Genomic DNA, 23,172 nt, shown 5'->3' with positions numbered 1-23,172 from the left:
TAGCAGAATGCATATCCTTTTTAAGTACATATGGAACATTTACCAAGATAGAACACATTCTGGGCCACAGAACAAGTCTCAATAAATTCAAAAGGATTTGAGACATACAAAGTATGTTCTTTGAGCAAAATGGAATCAGAAATCAGTAGCAAAAATATCTCTGGAAAACTCCCCAAATATTTAGAAACTAAACAAACTTATAATAATCTATGACTCAAAGAAGACACTGAAAGGGAAATCTGAAACATTATAGTAGTAATTAGGGAAAAATTTATAGCTCTAAATATCAGTATTAGAAAAGAAAGGTCTCAACTGTATGACCTCAGCTTCTACCTAGAAGGAAATAATAAACATAAATCAAATAGAAAACAGAAAAATTGTGAAAACTTGGTTGAGCATAAAGCTGGTATTTTGAGAAGATTCTTCCTATTTTCTCCACAAAAATTCTACCTACAGAATTCTCTATCAGTTAATGCTGCCTTCCTTTATCATATTGCTTAGGCCTAAATTCAGGTTTATCCTTGACTCTTTCTTTTACTTTACATCCAATCTAATCAGAAAATTTTATTGGCTCCATCTACAAAATATACACAGAATCCTTCCATTTCTCAGCTCTCATTACCTCCAGGTATATCACCCTGAGCCAAACCTACTTTATTGTTCACCTGAACTACTGCAATAGCCTCCTCACTGGTCTCCCTTTTTATACCCCTGCCCACTCCACCCTTAGTTTTCTTTGAACAACAGTAGCCAGAGGATCTCTTCAGACATGTCATTTATCACTTGTCTGATGAAAAAAAAACCCTCCAAAGACTACCCGCTTCACTCAGAATAAAAGTCAAAATCTTATAATTTCCTACAAGAACTGATACATTCTGACCCCTAACATAGTCACGTTCTTTGCTGGCTCCAACCACACTGGCTTTTAAATGCTATTCCTCCAATATGTCAAACATGTCTCTGCTTCCAAGTCCTTTGCACTACAGTCTCATCCGTTTGTGGGACAATTTCTCCACATATCATATGGCTACCTTCTTTACCTTCTCCACATCTTTGCCCCAGTGCTGGCTTCTCAGTGAGGTCTTCGTGAATATCCTTTGTAAAATTCTAACTTCCCATTTACCAACACTAGCTCTCTGCCTCCCCCTTTCACACTTTTTTCCGTAGAACTTAGCACCCTGTAATACCCTCACTTCTTGTATATGCTGTCAGTCTCTTCAAGCCCATTAAAATATAAACTACAGGAGGACAGTGATTATGATCTATTTTATTCACAATTATATTCCCCAAACCACTGGGACTGTGCCTGACACATAGGACAAAAGATCGAGACCATCCTGGTCAACATGGTGAAACCCCGTCTCTACTAAAATTACAAAAAATTAGCTGGGCATGGTGGTGCGCGCCTGTAGTTCCAGCTACTCGGGAGGCTGGGGCAGGAGAATTGCCTGAACCCAGGAGGCGGAGGTTGCGGTGAGCCAAGATCGCGCCATTGCACTCCAGCCTGGGTAACAAAATCGAAACTCCGTCTCAAAAAAAAAAAAAAAAATTAGGAAATGAATAAACTTAGGTTTCCTTATCAGCCTCATTTTTGGCTACCTGAAGATTTACTACCACTTTCTGAAGTTTTTCTTGATTACTGCAGCATTTTAATACTACTCATGAGTTTACTGTCATTTAAAAAATGTGTGTATTTCACTGAGTATGTGCTTTTCTAATTCACTTATTTTTCCAGTTAGAAAAAAGACTTCTGGTAGATAAATTATGTTGCCTAATCCTAGTCTCAATCCATGTTTGCTCCTTCTATTGCTGTACATTTTATTTATTTGAGACAGAGTCTCGTTCTGTCACCCACACTGGAGTGCAGTGGTGCAACCTCGGCTCACTGCAACTGCCGCCTCCCAGATTCAAGCAATTCTCCTTGCCTCAGCCTCCTGAGTAGCTGGGATTACAGGCACCTGCCACCAGGCCTGGCTAATTTTTGTATTTTTTTGGTAGAGATGGGCTTTCACCATGTTAGCCAGGCTGGTCTTGAACTCTTGACCTCAGGTGATCCACCCACTTCAGCCTCCCAAAGTGCTGGTATTACAGGTGTGAGCCACCACACCTGGCCTGCTGTAGCATTTTAATTAAAATAGTTTTCCACTGCATATATAGCAGTTTATAGATTGCCTATTAAGATTAATTTTAATTAGAATAAAGTACAAAAATGTCTTTAGTATAGCTAAAGAAACAAGTAAACATATAAAATCTGCTTTTAAAATTACATATATAATTTCTGCCACTATAACAGATGCTATTTAAAAATAATAAAATTACGTAAGTCTCCTCTGGGCATCCAGACAGTCGTTACGGTTCAACACTAAGTGTACAACTCTGAATAAGTCTTTGGGCCAAAACATTTGTCCCAACAATTTTAGACAGACATATTATAAGCTGGTACCTAAGAGAAAAATGTCAGTTTGCTATTAAGAAATTAGTATACTACCTATAAAAGCATGAGGTTTCTTCCTCAACAGTTTCTTCTTGATTTAAAATTCCCAAAGTTAACTTTACAGAGTTTTACTAAAACTTGAATTTCCTACTATTTTCTCATGATTTGAAACAGTTGACGCCAAATTAGATTAAAGTTGGTACCTAAATTCAAAATATATTTGTATTTGTTCTTGATGAAACTTACGCTGGTAGAAAATGACACCTGTTCATTAAGGCTTTAATGCTAATTCTTATTTATTTTACATGAAGCATATTTTTTTAAAAAGACTTAAAATATATGCAAGTATTACTATTTAATGGTTTGGCTTTTTGTATATTCCTTTGGCTCTACAAGTGTGAACATTATAAGGTATGCTACAAAACTTTCATTTAATTCTAGATTTAAAATTTAAAAATTTTAGTATTATTTTTCATAATTTTTTTTTTTTTGAGACAGAGTCTCACTCTGTTGCCCAGGCTGGAGGGCAGTCATGTGATCTCGGCTCACTGCAACCTCTACTTCCTGGGTTCAAGCGATTTTCCTGCCTTGGTCTCTTGAGTAGCTGGGATTACAGGCACCCACCACCATGCCTGGCTAACTTTTTTGTACTTTTAGTAGTTATGGGGTTTCAGCATGTTGGTCAGGCTAGTCTTGAACTCCTGACTTCATGATCTGCCTGCCTCAATCTCAAAGTGCTGGGATTGCAGACATGAGCCACCATGCCCAGCCTACTTTTCATAAATTTCAAGGAACAATTTTATAGTGTTAATACATTTACTTTGAGCAACAACTCTATTTCCCTGAGACTACACTTTTTCTGCTACAGTGACAAAAGTCCATCCAAATTGCTATGTTTAATACATTCTTTATTACCAAAGTCATGATAAAGGTAGTAATTCAAAAAAACTAAAACTCAACATTCAGCATAGTGGAATAGCTGTATTTTAATTAAATGTAATTAAGTCCTTTCTACAAAGCTTCTTGCCCATTATGAATAGAAATGTTTTCATTCTTCTGCAATCATGCTCCTTCCTTTCACTAGTGATTCTTTATACTACACCATGGAGTTTAATAGTCATGTCCTTGTTCAGTTATTAGATTTCTAATTTTAAACATAAGAATTTTAAATACACATTAAATGTATCATGTAGATTAATCAGGGAGTATAGGTCTTAGAAGACACAGGATATTGAAAAGTTTGAATTAAATAGGCAATATAGCTGTGATGCCTAAAACAGTAATGGTAGGGATGGAAGGAAAGAAGGTTTAAATTCTTACATTCATCCCAGAAGGCTGATGTGCATCATGCTCCACCTGAAAGCAATCCCTAGGCTGGACTAAAATTAAACATTCCCTCGTCCTCTCCCCAGTTACATTCTTTGATGCTCAAATTATATATGCAACGGCACTTCAGGGAGACTGCTGCTGAAACTACATAAATAGAGAGAGAGGAAAAAAACAACAACAAAAAACGCTGAGTCCACCAACTTTTCCAGGATTATTTTGAGGAACAGGCGTAATAACTAAAAATATATACGTACTATTTTTAAACATGCATTTTAGTATAGGTGGGCGCCCAATAAATAGAAATTTCTGGCATATCTATATTGTAAATTGTTTCAAAAATACTAATTTCCATCAGAGTAAATATATTTGAATAAATTTAATAAGTACACAAAATCATTTAAGGATATCATATCCAAATCTCAGCTTATCTTCAAGTTTCAAGGTGATATAAGTCTGTTCTGGGATCCTTACATCATTCACAAAAGTCTACAAGAAAGAAACAAGAGATGTTAGGTTACATATGAAGTATTCTTACATTTCAGATAAGCAAATTCTCAAACCTGATGCTTAAAAGTATGTATCACATGGTGGCTATTACAGCCTGAGTATCATAAGATGTGCCATACAGCCTATAGGCTGATAAATAATTTTATGCTAAGCCTTTTATCTCTATTACTGGTAACACACAAAGAACCCAGTGCTGCCAAGATGAATTTAGGCGCTTAGAATAGTTCTTAAAAATGGTGCCAAGAAAAGCTCTTAATCTGAAGCTGGCAAATGATTAAGGGTGAAATATTTAACTGTTAATATACCATCAGAGTTCACTGGACCCAATTTTAGCTTTCTGAGAAATTCTGACTATGTGTAAGGATTAAATCATTTCATTACTTTTATTTTTGGAATTATTATAAAGAAGAAGAAGAAAATTTACTTTAAGAAAAGAGAATAAAACTCATTTTATTTTGCAACTGTCATGAGTCCTTTGGATTCCTTTATGAATTTGAGATATAAGGTTTCAAGGATCTTATTTTTCTGCTATTTTATCATCCTAGTAACTATTTCATTTTTACTCATCAATTATTTCTAACAATGCTAAAAGTGACCCAAATAACAAGACAAAAGAATAACAGAATGACAGAACAGCAATAATCAACAAAAAAATATTGTAAGCCACATCTAATATTATATTTATTTTCCTTCCTTCCTTCCTTCCTCTTCTCCCCTCCCCTCCCCTCCACTTTCCCTACCTTCCCTCCCTCCCTCCCTCCTCCCTTCCCTTTCCCTTTCCCTTTCCCTTTCCCTTTCCCTTCCTTTCCTTCCTTCCTTCCTTCCTTCCTTTTCTCTTTTTCTGTCTCTTTCCTTTTTGAGACAAGGTCACAGTGGTGTCATCACGGTGCACTGCAGCCTTGATTTCCAGGGCTCAGGTTATTTTCCTACCTCAGCCTCCTGAGTAGACGGAACTACAGGTGCATGCCACCACGCCCAGCTAATTTTTATGTATTTTTTGTAGAGACAGGTTCTCCCTGTGTTGCCCAAGCTGATCTCAAACTCCTGGGCTCAAATGATATGCTCACTATGGCCTCTCAAAATGCTGGGATTACAGGCGTGACCCACCATGCCTGGCTAAATTATATTTTCCAGTGGGCACATAAAAAAGGAGACAAGATAGAGGTGAAATTAGTTTTAATAATATATTATAAATTTCACCCAATATATCCAAAATAGTACCATTTCAATATATTATCAATATAAAAACTAACAAGATATTTTACATTCTTTTTTGTACTATGTCTTTAAAATTTAGTCCACATTTCAAGTGCTCAACAGGCACACATGGCTATTGGCTATTGTGAAAAGCACAGACCTAGAAGCATGATGCAATAGTGAAATAAATCACTATCTCATCATTCTTTAGTTATCTTACTGCAGTGGCCAAAATAGTCATCATCTTCCCAAGAAGATATAAAAGACATCTGGAGATAAAATCTTTATACATTTTGGGGTTTCTTTTTTCACCTATTAAAGAACACAGCTGAAAATTCAGAATTTCTGATTTAACATTCACAAAGACAAAGAGAAGAAAACAGGAAGATATTTCATAATTATAAATACAAGAGACAGTGGCATTCTAGATTATGATGACAATAAAATCGACAGCATAAGCAAATTATTAGACTACATGTCTTCAGATGAAGACAGTCATAGATACTTTTTCTTCTAATGCAAGAATCAATGAGAAAGAATGTTTCCATGGAAAAAAGAAATTTTCATCCAGTTAGTCATTCAATAAGAATCATGCAGTATTTTTCAAAAAGAATCTGAATGATTTGGGGTTTTGTGGGGATTTTGGGGATTTTGTTTTTGGGGGTTTTGAGACAGGGTTTTGCTCTGTCACCCAGGATGGAGTGCAGTGGCATGGACCACATCTCATTCTGCAGCCTCGACCTCCCAGGCTCAGGTGATTTTCTCACCTCAGCCTCCTTGGTAGCTGGGACTAGAGGCTACCATGTGCCACCACGCCCCGCTAATTTTGGAATTTTTTGTAGACGGGGTCTATGTTGTCCAGGCTGGTCTTGAATTCCTGGGCTCAAGCGATCCTCTGTGTTGGCCTCCCAAAGTGCTGGGATTACAGGTATAAGTCACCAAGGCCAGCCTCATTTTAAAAAAAGTGTTATATTTTACAAAAATGTTGGTAGCATTCTTTTTTTTTTTTTTTACATCTGTGTTCCAATGCTTATTTGATATGGTATGTAAGCGACATATTCTCAACACAAGTGTCTATACAAAGATGACTAGAAGGGAAGAGATGATGCAGAAATAAAATGATTGGATTTATCTTCTAATTATTGTTTATAAAACTAAAAACAAGTGTTTTGCAGTTATAGAGGAAGAAAAGATGGCCAATCTCTTAACAAAATTATAAGCTGTTAAAGTTTTTAAAACACTGTTTTGACCATGCAAGAACAAGAAGAACCAGAAATAATACACTAGAACCAACTAAAGATATACAGTATTTGAGATCTGGAATCAACAGTTATAAGATGGATACACGCTCCAGGTGAATACATGTCAACTGATGAGCAGTTAGTCGCACTCAAACAACATTGCCCATTTTGGGTAGTATATACCTTTAAACACCAGAAAAATATGGAATAAAAATTTGAGTTTGTCATGTCTAATTTTTCATTAAAATTTCAAGTTGTTTTAATTACCTTTTTATTCTTACTTTTGTCAATTATCTGTAAAAATACATGTATTACATATATATAATGTATTTTTTTAAAAAAGAGTACACTGGATACAGATGGCAAATGGTGATAACTATCTTTCCTGGCATACTAAGAGTTAAAGGCCTAGAATTTTGCTAGATTTATAGAACACGGAACAAAGGTTATGCTTAATTGCCTATGCAGACATCAAATAAACACCCAACAAATTTTTCTTTGATAAACTGAAATTTTAAAAATTACGTTATTCTTTCCTTTTTATTTCCATTTTTATCATCTTCTATTTTATTACATTTAAGATGGCCATAACAGCTTATTTGAGAAGACTGCCCTTCCATTGTGAGGAATTTACAGTAAAATACATAAAGGGATTAGGTTATAATACTCTCAAATGTCTGCGCATAAATAGTTCTTTGTAATATGCCATAAAATAACAGTTTTAAGTCTACAAAAGAAATTAGGAAAAGTTACAATCTTAATTATAAGCATATATATGGAGACAGTGGAACATCATTAAAACTCTAGATTATATCTTAGGATGATTTATGAGTAATCTTAAATCACAAGCTTCCAACATGTTTTACAGAAAGGTTGAAATGGTAATATAAAGAAAATTCAAAGGCTTCAGAGACTTACAAACTCTTCAGGTTCGGTTCCAAAATGAAGACTTCAGAGTGTTTTAAAATTTATGTTTTGAGTTTACCAAAGTATATGGAGGATACAGTCATGTCCTGCTTAACAATGGGGAAATATTCTGAGCAATGCATCATTAAGCGATTTATTTCACTGTACAAACATTAGAGTGTACAGTATTTACACAAACCTAGATAACATAGCCTACTACACACCTGGGCTATATCGTATAGCCTATTGCTCCTAAAGGCTACAAATCTATACAGTATGTTACTATACTGAATATTGCGTGCAATTGTAACACAGATAGAAATTTTTCAACTCAATTATCATCTTATGTGAGCACTGTGGTATATGGGGTCTGCCATTATGGGATGCGTGATTGTAATCACAGAGAGCTGAGGAAAATGATAAAAAAGAATGAAAGAAAATGTTAATTTACTGATGTCTGGTATGCAAAAGATCAACAACTAGATACAGTATTGAAGATAAGTACTACAGTTTTGAGCCAATTTTATTTGAAACCGCCTAACAACCTAAAACACCATTCACAAGGCCTATGATGACCTAGAAGATCCATTTAAGATTGCCTAACTTTCTGATAAATATTAAGCACCTGTTGTGTGTTGAACATGTGTACTAGGCATTTTCAGAGATCAAGAAACATAATTTTAACATGCTGCCATTTACGACTGAACTATTCCCTAAAGTCTAAAAAGGCTTAGTAAATATGAGCCAGACACAAAGTTTTAGCTCACAAACATGCAAGTGAAAACATCTGTGAGAAAACAGTCTTCTGAAGGTCTAAAATTACCAATGGAAAAGAGAAAATGTCAAAGAGCAAGAGTAAAAATCACTTAACTAGATCAAATTGTAATAACTTAGATATGGAAAAAATGAGTTTTGTTTCTTTGTCAGTGCCATTTGATCACACCTCTACCTGGTAGTGAGGAAAATGGGGCAAAGAGAATGAAGTAATCATCAAGATCTTGGAGCCCGGAAGTGGTAATGTTGGGATTTGAACTCAGGTCTTTGAACTACAAATCCTATGAGTGTTCCAAATCCAGAAAGATTAGGTCCCCAAGCTAAACCAGCTCCCCAAATCCTCCATTCAAACCACTAACCCCACAGAAGCAAACCGAACTTAGATAAATACCTATTTAATTTACATACAACTATATGACATAATTGATAGCATAAAATCATACAGCCAGCATACATTATATTGATGATCTGGGAAACTGAACAGAGCACAATCACCTCAATCTCTCTACCAGCTACAAAAGCCTCCCCTCCTTCCCTAGCCTTTCCTTTTAACCTTTAGTGATGACCATTCTCTACTCGATGCCACACAGGTCTGATGCTGGCAGGAATTCTAGTGTGCAAAGGGGACACAGTGTAGCTGGCACACAGATTGCTTCGGGGGCAGTCCAGTAGCAAATGGCAGGGTTGGAATGGCACAGGAGTGGTGGGGCAGAGGCCATGGTGGCTACCAGAGGGGCAAGTGCTCTAGTGGAGGAGGCAGGAGGAACTGAAGGCAAAAGGGTTCCCAAGGAAAGAGAACCTTCAAGGGGCTTGCAGGAAAATGGACCATTAAAATATCAGCAACAAAGCCAATTGCAGCCTTCTCAGGCACAAGTCTCATTTCTGGTGGCAATTCCATAAATTGTAGCTCTAGGTCCCTTGGGAGTGTATTCTGGGGTAGGGTGAAAGAAGACAAGATTAGAAATGATCATTTTTAAGTTGGATTTAGTTGGTAAGTGATTTTTCTAAAAAGTAACAGTGAATTCTTTGAAAAGTATGTAGGCTACAGGGTGCTAAAATTGTCTTTGCTGCTTTTCTTACCATAATAAAAATAATTTAGATTTACTGAATGCTTAGTATGTACTGTTGTGTTTAAAATTATTAGCTTATTTATATCTTCACAACACATACAACACACTTACACAACCTGTGAGTACCATTTTATTATTTCTATTTCTTAAAAAATGAGGAATAGAGAACTTAGGTAACCTGTCTAAGGTGACATCAAAGCTGGGTTCATAACCACTACACTGTGTCCCCCTACCTCCAAAATGACTACTTTCAACCTGATGCTTAAAGTTCTAGAATAATATGGATCATAAGAGTAAATAGACTGTGAGTAACAGTCTACAAGTTCTCTTATGTCTAAAATGTATGATAGTTGGTAGTTTTTGACATGTTTTGGCTACTAAAGAGCTTTGTGGCATGTTTCTTAGGCTGTCATTTGTGTAATGTATATTTATCATTTATGTAATGCTTTAAAGTTCTATACTAAGCACACACTGTTACATTTAATCCTAACAACACTACAGAGCAGGAATTATCATTTCATTATTTAACTGCTAAAGCAAGATTCTGCACTGCATCTTTACTTTCACAGACTTCACCTCATTACATGTTCACACACTTTGGGAGACAGTATATATGAGGGAACTGAATTTCAGAGAGATTAAGTGATTTGCCCCAGGTTACAAATCCAGGGCCTGATTTCAAGTTCAAAATGCAGATGTTTCTCTCCATGAGTTAGGATCTTTCATAATATTATTCAGCATAATCAAATTATAAGAAAGACCAACCTAGAGAAACATCATTCATATTTCACCTGATAATTTTTGGAACCAACAAATAGTTTTCATATTTGATCATAGTCTTTCAAAAGACTAAAATGCTGATGTAATTCCCACTTATTATTTTCCAAAACAATAATGTAAAGATATACAGACTACTACTGTTAATCTGTTGTCAAGATGAAACTTTCTAGACTCAAAGACAATATAACATTGTTAAAATATTCCACATATAGAAGTTAAAATTCTTCACTATAAATTCTTCAAGTAGAAAATTAATTAAGTTCCACTCAAAAAAGATTTACTGGGTTCAAGACTGCAGAGCCCTATGCTAGGCACCGTGGTCACAGAAGCAGAAGGCACATGAACTTATTCAGGAGTTCAAAATTCAGCATAGCTACAGAGTTGTAAAAGTAGATTTAATACCAGGCTGATAAAGCACACGAGGCTTATGAGTGTGGAGAAGGAAGAGAGAAATTCTAGCAAACAGGAGTTGAGAAGCAAAATTGGTAACATTCATGCCTAATGTTACAACAGTTTCTATCTACTTTCCCATCTCTGTTTATTTTAATCCTTTCAACATGTTAACACTAGCAGATTAAAATTCCTAAATGGGCCTCTCTTTCATCCTTTCAAAGAGAAGTAGAATTTGAGCTTTACTTTAAAAAATATGTAAAACTATAAATGGCAAGGGAGATGGGAGAAAGGGTAGACTGAAGAAATTCTAAATTATTTGAAAAAAGAGACAGTATAGCAGGAAGACTAGTTTTGGAAGAAGAGCAAGTGAAAGAGCAGTGATGGAGCATCAGTCTGGAAAGGTGGATAATGCCAATGTGAAGATTTTCAGGGCAAACATGAAGAATGCAGACTTAATTCTATGCGCTTTGAGAAAAAAAAGGCTTGAATAAAACCAATAGGAAAACATGCCTACAAAAAATTTATACTTAAAGAATAAACATAAAAGTCCTTCAGTAGACAGCCAATTCAGAATTGGTAAACAAAAAATATATATATATTACCATATTTGCCAAATTTCCGCATGTTCTTGGATATAATGTTTGATGTATATTTGAAAAGTATTACTAGTTTGAAACAGCTGGGATACAATTATTTCTGTTAAATTCATTTTAAGAATTTCAACAGCACAGATATGAACAACACTGTACTTGCTTGTGTTAGCAGAACTGTTAAGAAAATGAAAAAACTGAAATAAGATAAATAATTCAGAACTTTAGCATTCTTTTTAGTTTGTGGCTACTTATATTATGGCAAATGTAGAAACACCAAATGAAGAAACAAGAAAAAATTCACAGCAGTTACAGAAAAATATATTCAAAGTATGAATTCCAAGAATAATGAACACTGGCATTTAGATAATGTACTATACTTGTTAAGGCAAATGGTTGTGTTTTACCTTTTTTACCCGAGCCGAGAAAGTTGTCTACTCTCTGGTATCTTTCCATCTTTCCATCTGCCATCTTTCCATCTTTCCATTCTTTTTTTTTTTTTTTTTTTTNTTTTTAAACACAGTCTCACTCTGTTGTCCAGGCTGGAGTGGTGCATTCTTGGCTTACTGCAACCTCTGCCTCCTAGGTTGAAGTGATTCTCCTGCCTCTGCCTCCTGAGTAGCTAGAACTACAGGCATGTGCACCAGCCTGGCTAATTTTTGTATTTTTAGCAGAGATGGGGTTTCACCATGTTGACCAGGCTGGTCTTGAACTCATGACCCCATGTGACCCACTTGCTCAGCCTCACAAAGTGCTGGGATTACATGCATGAGCCACTGTGCCAGGCTCCATTTTTATTTTCTAAAGTTAACCATTACTTCTCTGTCCCTGAGAGTACTTTTTTGCATTCTTACTGCCATGAATTTTTACTGTTTTCCCTCATACAAATTCCAGCCATACAGTGAAGTCAAGGTTAGGTTTCAAATCCTTAAAGAAGTCTTTTCTAGCCATCACAGACAATGACAACCACTTTCTGGATTCCCATGTATGTACTGCTTCTACAGCTTCTTTGTTGAAATATGGGCTAGTTTCATATTTTACTGGATGGTTCCCAAAGTGCTATGTACCTAATAAGCATTTAAAAGTAAAATACAAATTAAATAAAAAGGAAATATAGCTAGGAAATGTAAGTTGACTTTTCTTCTTACAATATTAAACAAATGCTTTGACTGGTACTACTTGTGAAAATTTTTTTAAAAAAATTAAAAAATATATTAAACAAATGTTCAAACAGGACAAAAAAATAAACTCTGAACTTACTCCATTTAGGCTGCCCAAATCTTTCACTAAGTGTTCATCCGTGGAGGCATCATAGTTGATCACAGCATGTTGCTTATCCACACTACGAGACTGAAAGGAATTTTTTAAGTTAATACAAAAAATACTAGAATAAATACCAATCACATTTTAACCAGATACCTAATATTAAACACAAGGAAATATTGAAGTAAATGTGGATTAAGTGAGATTAAAATAGTGCTACCATACAATAAAAATTTAGCAACATTCCCCAAAGAGGAAAGCCGTCAAATTTTAAAGTTCTACTATTCAGAATTTACATCAGCTGACTTTGCTCAATGTATTAATTTTTTTTTTTTTTTTGAGACAAGAGTCTCGCTCTGCCACCCAGGCTGGAGTGCAGTGGCATGATCTCGGTTCACTGCAACCTTTATCTCCTGGGTTCAAGGAATTCTTCTGCCTCAGCCTCCTGAGTAGCTGAGACTACAGGTGTGCACAATTACTCCTGGCTAATTTTTTGTATTTTTAGTAGAGATGGGTTTCACCACATTGGCCAGGCTGGTCTCGAACTCCTGACCTCGTGATCCACCCGCCTCAGCCTCCCAAAGTGCTGGGATTATAGGCGTGAGCCACTGCACCCAGCCTTAGCTTAAGTTTTTAAATTTAAAATTGTTTTAGAGAAATCGTGTGAATTATAATTTTATAATGTTTTATACATCTTATTCTTAAAAAATATTTACCTTGTAGGATTTTCTTCTTTCAAAACTAAAAATGAGCATAAACTACTTAAAGAGTCCAAAGATTTAGAGGAAAAGGTACACAATATGATATGTTTCGGAACAAAATTATCTTCACTTAAAATATGGGTTCTAGAACTGGAATGCATGGGACAGCTCTAAGAGGGAAAGGGACTGGAGGTCAAAAAAGGTATTTTAATGGCAAACTGTGATTTTTGAAAATTGCTTTTAAGTTTCTTTTAAAGCGCTCTCCCTCCCCACCCACGGGGCTTAGTGAGTTATTTGCAGATAGAAGCACCTGAAAGAAAAACTATAAGCCTGGTATTAAAAGGAATTGATATTAAAAGGAAATATCATTATAGTCACAGAAGAAACAGTCTGTGAACCAATGAATATGAACTTGATCACCATGTATTACAGGGTTACTGTATGAACTCTGGTATACTAAAAGCAAAGGAAGCATCAAAAATGGGGAACAGACATGACTTCCAGTTTCTGGTCCAACACGGAAAGAATTTGGAAGTCATCATTCCCATCTTCATAATAAGAAAAGTGTTAAGAAACTGAAAACCAAAAATCCATCTTAGTTTTATCAGCAACTTGGGGTCACAAGGCAAACTACCACCCTGAAAAGTAGAGAGATAAGCAAATACAGAGAGAATGACAGCTTGCCAGGAGCAAATGCCACTGCTAGAAACAGCCACTGGTAGGACAACTTAAAGGTGAAGTGATTAATTGCTGGAGACTTGAGTGTGGACCAACTTGAGATTTTAAAAAACTCCTGCATTAAATCTAAAAATTATTTAAAATTCATTTTTGCTTTCATTGTTTTAATTTTTTGTTCTTCTGATTAAACTAATGAAATACTAAATTCAGTTCCTAAGTTGGTAAGAAGCAACATAGCACCACTCAGCAAAATAATTTCACCATTTTGTCGATTTATCAAGTTGATCTAGTCTAAGGATAAACCTCTAAATGCTGTAAGTGAGATTTCAAGTACATGCAGGCTCTCAATAAATACTGAATGGATCCTGACAGATAATCTCTCTCTGAGGAAAAGAGTACACAGAAAATGGGCAGAAATCCTTTGGACAAGGGACTGAAATTCAAGGGAAAAAAATCTAAATTAGAGTGGAGAAAAGGCAAATTCCAAAGTAAAGTGAAAGGTTACCATTAGGTATAGGAATAAAGAAGTCGAATGGCTGCTCATGGAGCCAGAGAATGGTGGCCTTCGAAGGAGTGTGATAAACACAGATCAGGGATATTGAGAAAAAAATGATTTGAGGAGGAAGTAATTTAGGATAGGCTGCTTCACTAAGTCTACAACTTGTGTGAAATCTGGAATAGCCTTAATCTACAATGTACCCTGCCCTCCAGTTGCTCACGGTGAATGCCAACGGTACATAAACACCTACAGCAAAAGATAGAGCACTCTGAAGACATAGGAGAACAGAGCCCACTGACTCAAGTGAGGTGCCATTCCAACTGTGGGGATTAGTGAGTGCTGAGCGGGCCTGTTATGTGGGATCACAAGAATACGTCGTCTGTTTGTTTAATAAAGAGAGTAACAACTTTTCAAGAAGAGTAGTCAGGAATCAAGGCAAGGAGTATCAGCTTAGTACTCACAGAACAAGACAATCCCATTTGTGTAACTATTTTTTTAAGAAAGCAGCCAATTAAAAAAATTCCTATGTTTTTAGTTATTATGACATATATATAATAACAATGTGTTTCAGCACCCACCACAGGAATTAAGCAGAAAACTGAGATTACTGAACATAATATAACTAGTGACTGGGTCAAGGAAAACTAGGGGAACAGTAAGAATTGTAATGGATATCTAACCACTTAAGTATTAATCTGTTTTCATTTGTACATAATCGAATTCACATTTCCTCTAGATTAAACTGAACCAGTGGTGTATGACAAATTGAAGTCCACAACCCATTTAAATATTTCAATGACAATTTAATAAAAATCTCTCAGAAATATATAATTTAAATCCTAACAAAGACTGCTAACTTAATCACATCTCTGATACCAATGGGAAAACCTTAGCTGATCTGAGCTTAAAACTGCAAAGACAGGCAATTTTGACCAGGCCCTTTATTCCTGTTACTTAAACTTCTGGTAAGAATTGAAGATTCTAGTCCCTGTCCTTTTATAGCAGGGGTGTCCAATATTTTGGTTTCCCTGTGACACATTGGAAGAAGAAGAATTGTCTTGGGCCACATATAAATACACTAACAATAGGTGATGAACTAAAAAAAATATATATTTTTTTTTGCAAAAAACTCATAATATTTTAGGCAAGTTTATGAATTTGTGTTGGGCCGTATCAAAGCTGTCCAGAGCTCCAGGTTGGACGAGGCTGGGGCTCAGGACAGAAAGCAGATGGAAGAGGCACAGACTCGAAAAACACTTATTTTTCAGTGTTTTTCGAGTCTGTGCCTCTTCCATCTGATTTTTACTTCCGATAGAGACCCTCTTCCTAAGGCTGTGCACTACACTCTTGAGAATCCATTTTACTTCAAACTCTTTGGTTTTCTAGCTTTTCACGGATTGTTACCTTCTCTTTTCTTCCTTTAACTGAAATCTGCTGGCTTTGCCCCTGAGAAAACACTAATTCCATTGCATTCCCTTAAAGAAGATGCTAGCCATCTCTTAAAGCCAACATCCTGTTGAATTCAAAACGAGTCTGAATCCCTCCAGTTTACTCCTGTGGCTTTTGGACTATTACTTTTCCCCTTCAATGAATAACCCTTTACTGTTTTTGAAGCTTTTATCACCAGTTCTGTATGTATTCATTGCACAAACACACAACCTCTCCTCAGATGCTGCAATCATTCGGGGTCACTCTAACTTAAACATTTTGAAGATTTGAGGTTCTGGTTCTCAGACTTCCTTTTTCATTAAAACCGCTGTCTCGCCAAGACTGATTTTAAATGTCCACATGGATGACCTGTATAAAAACCTAACATTCTCAACTCCCACAACCCAAATCCCTACCACATTTGGTATTATCACTCCCACTGATAGCCTTTACCAGGTGAAACTGATTTGACTTTTGGAATCTCAACTGTAATAGTCTCTTTGACTACATTATCTCATTCTTTAAGTTCTCTCAATTATTTATAATAGTTTACTGGCATAGTACTTTAGCGCTTTGACAGCAGCAAAACATCTAATATTCTGATCCTACTTTTTCTCCTAAGCAACTATATCCTTTTACCCTGACTTTATTTCCCTCTCTATATAACCAAGATCCTGCTGGCTTCAATTATCCCCTCTACGCTCACACCTGCCAAACCTCTACCTTTTGCTCAGACTCTTCTGCTCAATATTATCTTATTTGTTTCTAGCCTTCTGTTGAATATCTCAATCAAGATATCCCTTAGAAATGTCAAACCCAAAGTATACCTTCTTACCTCAATTTCACCTGTTTCCTCAATTCCACCTATTGCCAGAAACTCCAGATTTTAGAGACGTTTCCTCTCTTTCATTCATATATAACCAGAAGGCACATCCTACCTCTAATCTCTCCTACTCTTTTCTTCTTTTATTCATTTCAAATGATACTTTCTCTTCTTTAGAACTCCACCTTCTCTTCCTAGATTATTATAATTTCCTAACTCCTTTTACAGATTCCAGTTTCCAATTCCTGGGCAGTAAAACGGAATAGTTTAAAGAATAGGTGCTGGACTTAGAACAAGCCAAGGCAATACTTCCCTCCTTAAAAACTCTGGAGTCCTCTTACTAAGGGAAAAAATATAAAGTCTTTAATACACCACCCAAGACCCTCCAAGATCTGGCCTTTTCTAGCCGCCAAGTCCTAATCTCTCAAAATGTTTGCCTTCATATTCTCTAGATAAACACAACAGACTATTTAAATTATCTAAACAGATAAATGCCATGCTATCTTCAAAGTCATGTCCTCAACCACACTCTTAGCCTTCCAGAAAGCCATGTTCTAAGACTGAAGTCTTTCTGAATTTCTCATCCCCACAGTCCTCCACAGGTAGAACTGACCAATCTCTCTTTTGTGCACCCAGTGTACCCCACACGAACTCCCATCACTGTCCTGGGTCATGCTATTTATACCTACATGTTTACATGTATGTCTCTTTCTACTAGACTCTAAACCCTTAAGGATACATAGACCCTATCTGTATACACATTGAACCCCAGCACGTGGCAGAGAGCCTGGCACATGGCAGATGCTTAATAAAGGTTTGCGAGAAAAGAAGTAACATATGCTACTTGACTAATCTCATTTCATAAAGAATGAGGTAGAGATGTTTTCTAAGATAATAAAATAGCAGAAGTATTGAGGTTACAAAGTTTGGACTAATTTTAAGAAACCAACAAACTGGGTAGTTTTAAAAAACAGAACCCAAACAAAAAAACAATTCTGGCTCTGAGATAAAACCAGAAAACTGAGAAAACATCAAAATAATTTATAGCATCAATTCAGACCACCAGATGACCAGTACGCCAATCTATTCTTATGGTCTGTATTTCCGAGAATACACTGGGTCTAGGACAGTACTAAAAGCAGTTGGCTACTATTAGATAAAGAACAATAGTTTTTTAGGAGTAGAGCCTGAGGAAAAGGTTTAAGTTATTTTTTATTGTCTGGTCATGCAGTTTCCTCATCAACTTTATATTATATTTAAAGAAAACAAAGCATAGGTTGGGCGTGGTAGTTCTCACGCCTGTAATCCCAACACTTTGGGAGGCTGAGGCAGGTGGACTGCTTGAGCCCATGAGTTTGAGACAAGCCTGGGCAACATGGTGAAATCTGTCTCTTAAAAAAAAAAAATCAGCCAGGCATGGTGGCATGCACCTGTAGGCTACCCAGGAGGCTGAGGTGAGAAGACCGCTTGAGCCAAGGAAGTAGAGGTTGCAGTGAGCTCTGATTGCACCACTGCACTCCTGCCTGGGTGATAGTGACACTCTGTTTCAATGAATCAATCAATCCATACAGCATGAATAAAAAGGACATGCTTGCGTTTATATATAACATCTATCCTTTGTTTCTGGCTTATTTCACTTAGGATAATGTTTTCAAGATTAATTCATGTTGTAGCATACATCAGAACTTCATTCCTTTTTATGGCTGAATAATATTCCACTGTACGTATATACTGCATTTTATCCATTCTTCTGCTGATGGATACTTAGCTCTTATGTTTAGCTCAATGATCCATTTTGAGTTGTTTTTTTATATGTTGTCACATAGGGGCCCAATTTCATTCTGTTGCATAAGGAAATCCAATTGTCCCAGCCCTATCAGTTGAAGAAACTATTCTTTCCTCCACTGAATGAACTTGGCACCACTGTCAAAAATCAACTGCAATTTGTAGCAGTTTCCTAGGGCTGCCATGACAAAGTAACACAAGATGGCTTAAAGCCACAGAAGTTTATTTTCTCACACTCCTGGAAAATAGACTTCAAAGTCAAGGTGCTGGCAGAGCACCTTCCGACCTTAACACTCGGAAGCCTTGAGGGGGGGATCTTTCCTTGACTCTTCTAGTTTCTGGTGTTAGCATAACACTAATCTCTGCCTCTATCTTCACATGGCTAACTTCTCTCTGTGTCTCTTCTTTTCCTCTTATTATAAGGATACAAATCATACTGGATTAGGGCTGAACCCAATACTTTCATCTAAATTTCATTATATATTCAAACACCCTATTTCCAAATAAGGTCACATTCACAGGTAGGATAGAAAGTATATTGACATATCTTTTTGGGAGGCACAATTCAATTCACAGCAGCCATAGATGCATGAGTTTATTTCTACTTCTTCATTCTATTCTTTGATCTATATGTACCCTTATGCCAGTACCACTAGCTTTCTATTAAGTTTTAAAATTGGGAAGTGAAACTTCTCCAACCTTGTTGTTCTTTCTCAAGACTTTTAGATTGTTTTGCCATTTTAAAATTTTGTCAAATTTAGCCAAACTCTCTCATTTTTCCAAACTACACAACCAAAAAAATCTTTTTTCACCTAAATATAATAACAGAAACTATAAAACTCCTAGGAAGGACACAAAGAAAAAGCTCCTGGATAATGGCCTTGTCAATGATGTTTTAGGTATCACACCAAAAGCTCAGGTCATAAAAGCAAAAATAAATAAATAAATGGAACTACATCAAACAAAAAAGCTTCTGCACAGCAAAGGAAATGCCAACAAACCGGGGGAAAAAGTATCTGCAAACCAGATAGCTGATAAGGACTCAGTATAAAGAGCTCATACAACTCAACAGGGGAAAAACAAATAGCCCATTTAAAAGAAGGATAGAAGACCTGAACAGACATTTCTCTAAAGAAGACATAAACATGGCCAGTAGGTATATGAAATGGTGGTCAATGCTATTAATCATCAGGAAAATGCAAATCCAGACCACCATGAGATACCACCTCACACCCATGAGGATGGCTAATACCAAAAAATCAAAAGACAACAAATGTTGGCAAGGGTGTACATCTTGTATACCGTGAATGCAGATTGGTACAACCATTATGGAAAATAATATGGAGATTCTTAAATAAATTAAAAATAGAACCACAATACAACCAAGCAATCCCTCTTCTTGGCATGTACCCAAATGAAATGCAATCACTACCTCATAAAGATACCTGCAGTCCCATGTTCATTGCAACATTATTCACAATAGCAATGACATGGAAACAACCTAAGTGTCCATTAATGGATGAACGGATTTAAGAAACTGTGGTGTACGTATACAATGGAATATTATTCAGCCCTAAAAGAGAATGAGATCTTGCTATCTGCCACACTATGAATGAGCCTGGAGGACACTATGTCAAGTGAAATAAGCCAGAAAGATAAATAGTGTATGATTTCATTTGTATGTGCAACCTAAAAAGAAAACATCAAATATGCAGAGATACAGAATAAAAAGTAGCTGAGGGAAGGGAAATGGAGAGATGCAGGTCAGAGTATACAAAGTAGCAAATATGTGGGATGAACAAGTCTAGAGATTTAAGTAGAACATGAGGACTGCAGGTAATAAAATTATACTACATATGGGATTCATGCTAAGTGGATAGATCTTAGCTGCTCTTGTCACTCACACAAAAAGCGGGTACCTATGTGAGATGAATATGTTCATTTGCCTCATAACAGTAACTTTTATACTATTTGTATGTATAACATCACATTGTATACCTTAAAAATACATAATAAAATGTACTTTTAAAAACTGTAAACAATGTTTGCTTATGTTTGAGCTCCTGGCAGGCATCATAATGAACATCTCTAAGTGATGAAACTAACCTCCATTATCACTGAAGTTTCAACAATCAAAATTCAGTTTTACTCCATGCTACGCTGATTTTATGAACATTTGCAATGTCTTATATTAAAAGTGTATAGTATGAAACTTTCTACTTACTAATAAAATTCCTTATTCTAAGAACTTATTTTACAAAATATAAGCCTCAAGGCTTGGAACTTTCTTTAGATGATTCAAAGGGCAAAAAATTAATTAGAATGATAGATGGAGCTAAAAGGAGAAAAAGCTCAAATCCAAACAGAACTGTTTTCTAAAGGAGCAGAAAAAAATTTTTATACTAATTCCAAGTTTTGAATAAACACATATAGATAAGGCTGACACAATTACCTGCAACATGAGCTCACAGTCATCTCTTCCAACAAAAATCATTTCTCGTGGCAGCCTATGGCGAGTGCCTCCACTGCTCACCAAAAACCAGGATGTTAAGCTCATTTTCTGCTTAGCTTCTAAGTCTTTGGCAAAGCTACGTCATCCTGAAACGAAACATGAAAAAAAAAAATACATTCATATATTTTTAGCTTTAGTGGCTATTCACCAAACCCTGGAAGTCCTAATAGAATTGCATTCATCAACATTTATACCTGACTAAATGGACTGTCTACAGGTCCCAGGAAATGACATATATACTAAAGTCTCATCAGTTAAGCAAGCCCACAGGCTCCACTAAGAGTCCAATTAAAAAGGAAGAGGTTAAGGTAATAAGTAGGTGCTCATCTAGTAAACTTTTATAGTTTTCACACCTCTGGAAGCCTTTTAGCAAAGTTTACAAACGCTATAATCCTCAAGATAATGCTCATGTTAGCATTAGAAAAAGAGCAATACTTACCAATAAATGTCTTAGATACAATGAATTCAATGAGTATATATGATATCTGATTAGGAACTATGGAGACCAAATAAATTGGTCCTTTGTCTACCAAGTGTAAACCACAGAATGCAATTTCAATTTCTTTTTCCTCATGTGTACTTTATTTTCTTAACACATTTTCCTAGAGCAGCAATTCTGAAACATTTTGTTTTTGAGGCCCTTTCATACTCTTTAAAAAATGAACTCCAAAGAGCATTTGTTTACACGGGTAATACAAATACATAAGTATATAGTTTACATATTAGAAATAAAACTGGTATTTATGAATTCATTTAAAATAACAATAACTGAATTTCATTTAAGAATTACTAACATTTCTATGACAAAGTAACCATACTTTCTGAAACAAAAATAAGTGAGAAGAGTAGCACTATTTTATATTTTCCAAATTGCAAGGTTCTTTGAACTGGCTGCACCACAGGTCATACCCTAATTGAGCCCTGGTGACCCCCGTGACCTGCACGTACACCTCGGGATGGCCTCCCAGAGCCAGAAAGTCTAAAGAACAAAGAAAGGCTAGCTCTGCCATTGTTCCTGCCTCAACCATTCCTGCCTTAACTGATAAGCCAATCTTATGACACTGGATCTTAGACCTTGTGACACCCATAATCACCCCCCAAAAAGAACAAAAGAAGAATAGCTAGCTCCTGCAGTACCTGATTAACCGAACTTTCGACATTCTACCATTGTTCTGGCTTAACTGATAAGCCAACTTTGTGACACTGGACTTTGGACCTTGTGACACTCCCCCAGCATCACCCCCAACTCCGTGTTTGCAAAAACCGCCCTGAACTGTATGTAACTTCTGTAACTTTCCACTTCCTACCCCAAACCTATAAAACCAACTCCCATCCCACCACCCTCCGCTGACTCGCTTCTCGGACTCAGCCCACTTGCACACTGGTAAATAAACAGCCTTGCTGCTCAAACAAAGCCAGTTTAGGTGGTCTCTTCATTCAGAGCGCACCTAACACAAATCTCTTTAATGTCTACCTTTTTTTTTTTTTTTAATGTCTACCTTAAAAAACAAAATGAAAAACCCTAATATCAGCTTTGAATTTAATCCATTGCCATATACTGCTTAACTTGAAACAGATAAAGAAAACCTGGCTTCAGACAAATAGGTAGATAAGGGAGAGGTATTTTAATAAGCTTTTCAAATAATTGTAGATAGTTTTCTTTGACACTACATCAAAGCTATACAAGCAGTAGTTTCCTGAAGGTTTTTTGCATATCAATGAACTTTTCACACAATGTTATATAAAAATCCATCTTATACTTTGATGGGATTTTGTAACACTATATATGCACTGGTCCTTTGGAAAATATTGCTTTCCTGAGTAATGCAGATCTTCCAAATGCTGACGTGTTTCATTACACTATTTTAAAACATCACATTCATTAACATTACCAACTATCTTATCATAAAAGTCTTTAAGTACAGGGCAGCTGTTAAGTTCATGATGGCTGAATCAAGTTTCTAAAATTCTAACTTCCTCTTGACAGCTCAAACATTATCACTGGTCAAAAACAAACAAAAAAAAATCCCATCACTTATTTTCCTTGAAGTGACAAGCTCATATTGTCTACCAAATACTCCAGTCTATACAACAAAATGTGTGTCTCAGTCATTTGTTTAAAGTAAAATGCTATTTCATTAAATCAAGAGCTTAGTTCCGCAGATGACTCATATAATGATACAATTTCTTCTTCAGAAAACCACAGCACTTGGGTATACAGCGTAAGTGCTCTATGCATACTTCTATTTAGTCATATAGAAT

At 36.0% G+C, this 23,172-nt stretch overlaps 1 protein-coding gene across 11 annotated transcripts in view; it reads right to left on the bottom strand.

Moving 5' to 3' along the window:
- CEP170 (centrosomal protein 170) overlaps positions 1–23,172 on the bottom strand; it is a 127,554-nt gene that overhangs the window by 78,243 nt on the left and 26,139 nt on the right. For 10 of the 11 annotated variants that reach the window (XM_017531934.1, XM_017531935.2, XM_017531936.2 and 7 more), the window contains exons 2-4: positions 20,851–20,996; positions 12,482–12,571; positions 4,171–4,249 (exon numbers count right to left, since the gene is read on the bottom strand). In XM_017531934.1, coding sequence (XP_017387423.1) covers positions 4,171–4,249; positions 12,482–12,571; positions 20,851–20,955 — 274 coding nt within the window. In that variant the 5' untranslated portion in view covers positions 20,956–20,996. Of the gene's footprint in view, positions 1–4,170; positions 4,250–12,481; positions 12,572–20,850; positions 20,998–23,172 lie in introns of those variants that run through there. The other variant, XM_037739833.1, reaches the window with a different exon arrangement.

This window comes from Cebus imitator, unplaced genomic scaffold (genome assembly GCF_001604975.1).
Source record: "Cebus imitator isolate Cc_AM_T3 unplaced genomic scaffold, Cebus_imitator-1.0 Scaffold75, whole genome shotgun sequence".
Lineage (NCBI taxonomy): Eukaryota > Metazoa > Chordata > Mammalia > Primates > Cebidae > Cebus > Cebus imitator.
The sequence above is the reverse complement of the archived record's forward strand: the minus strand, read 5'-3'. Positions and strand labels throughout refer to the sequence as shown.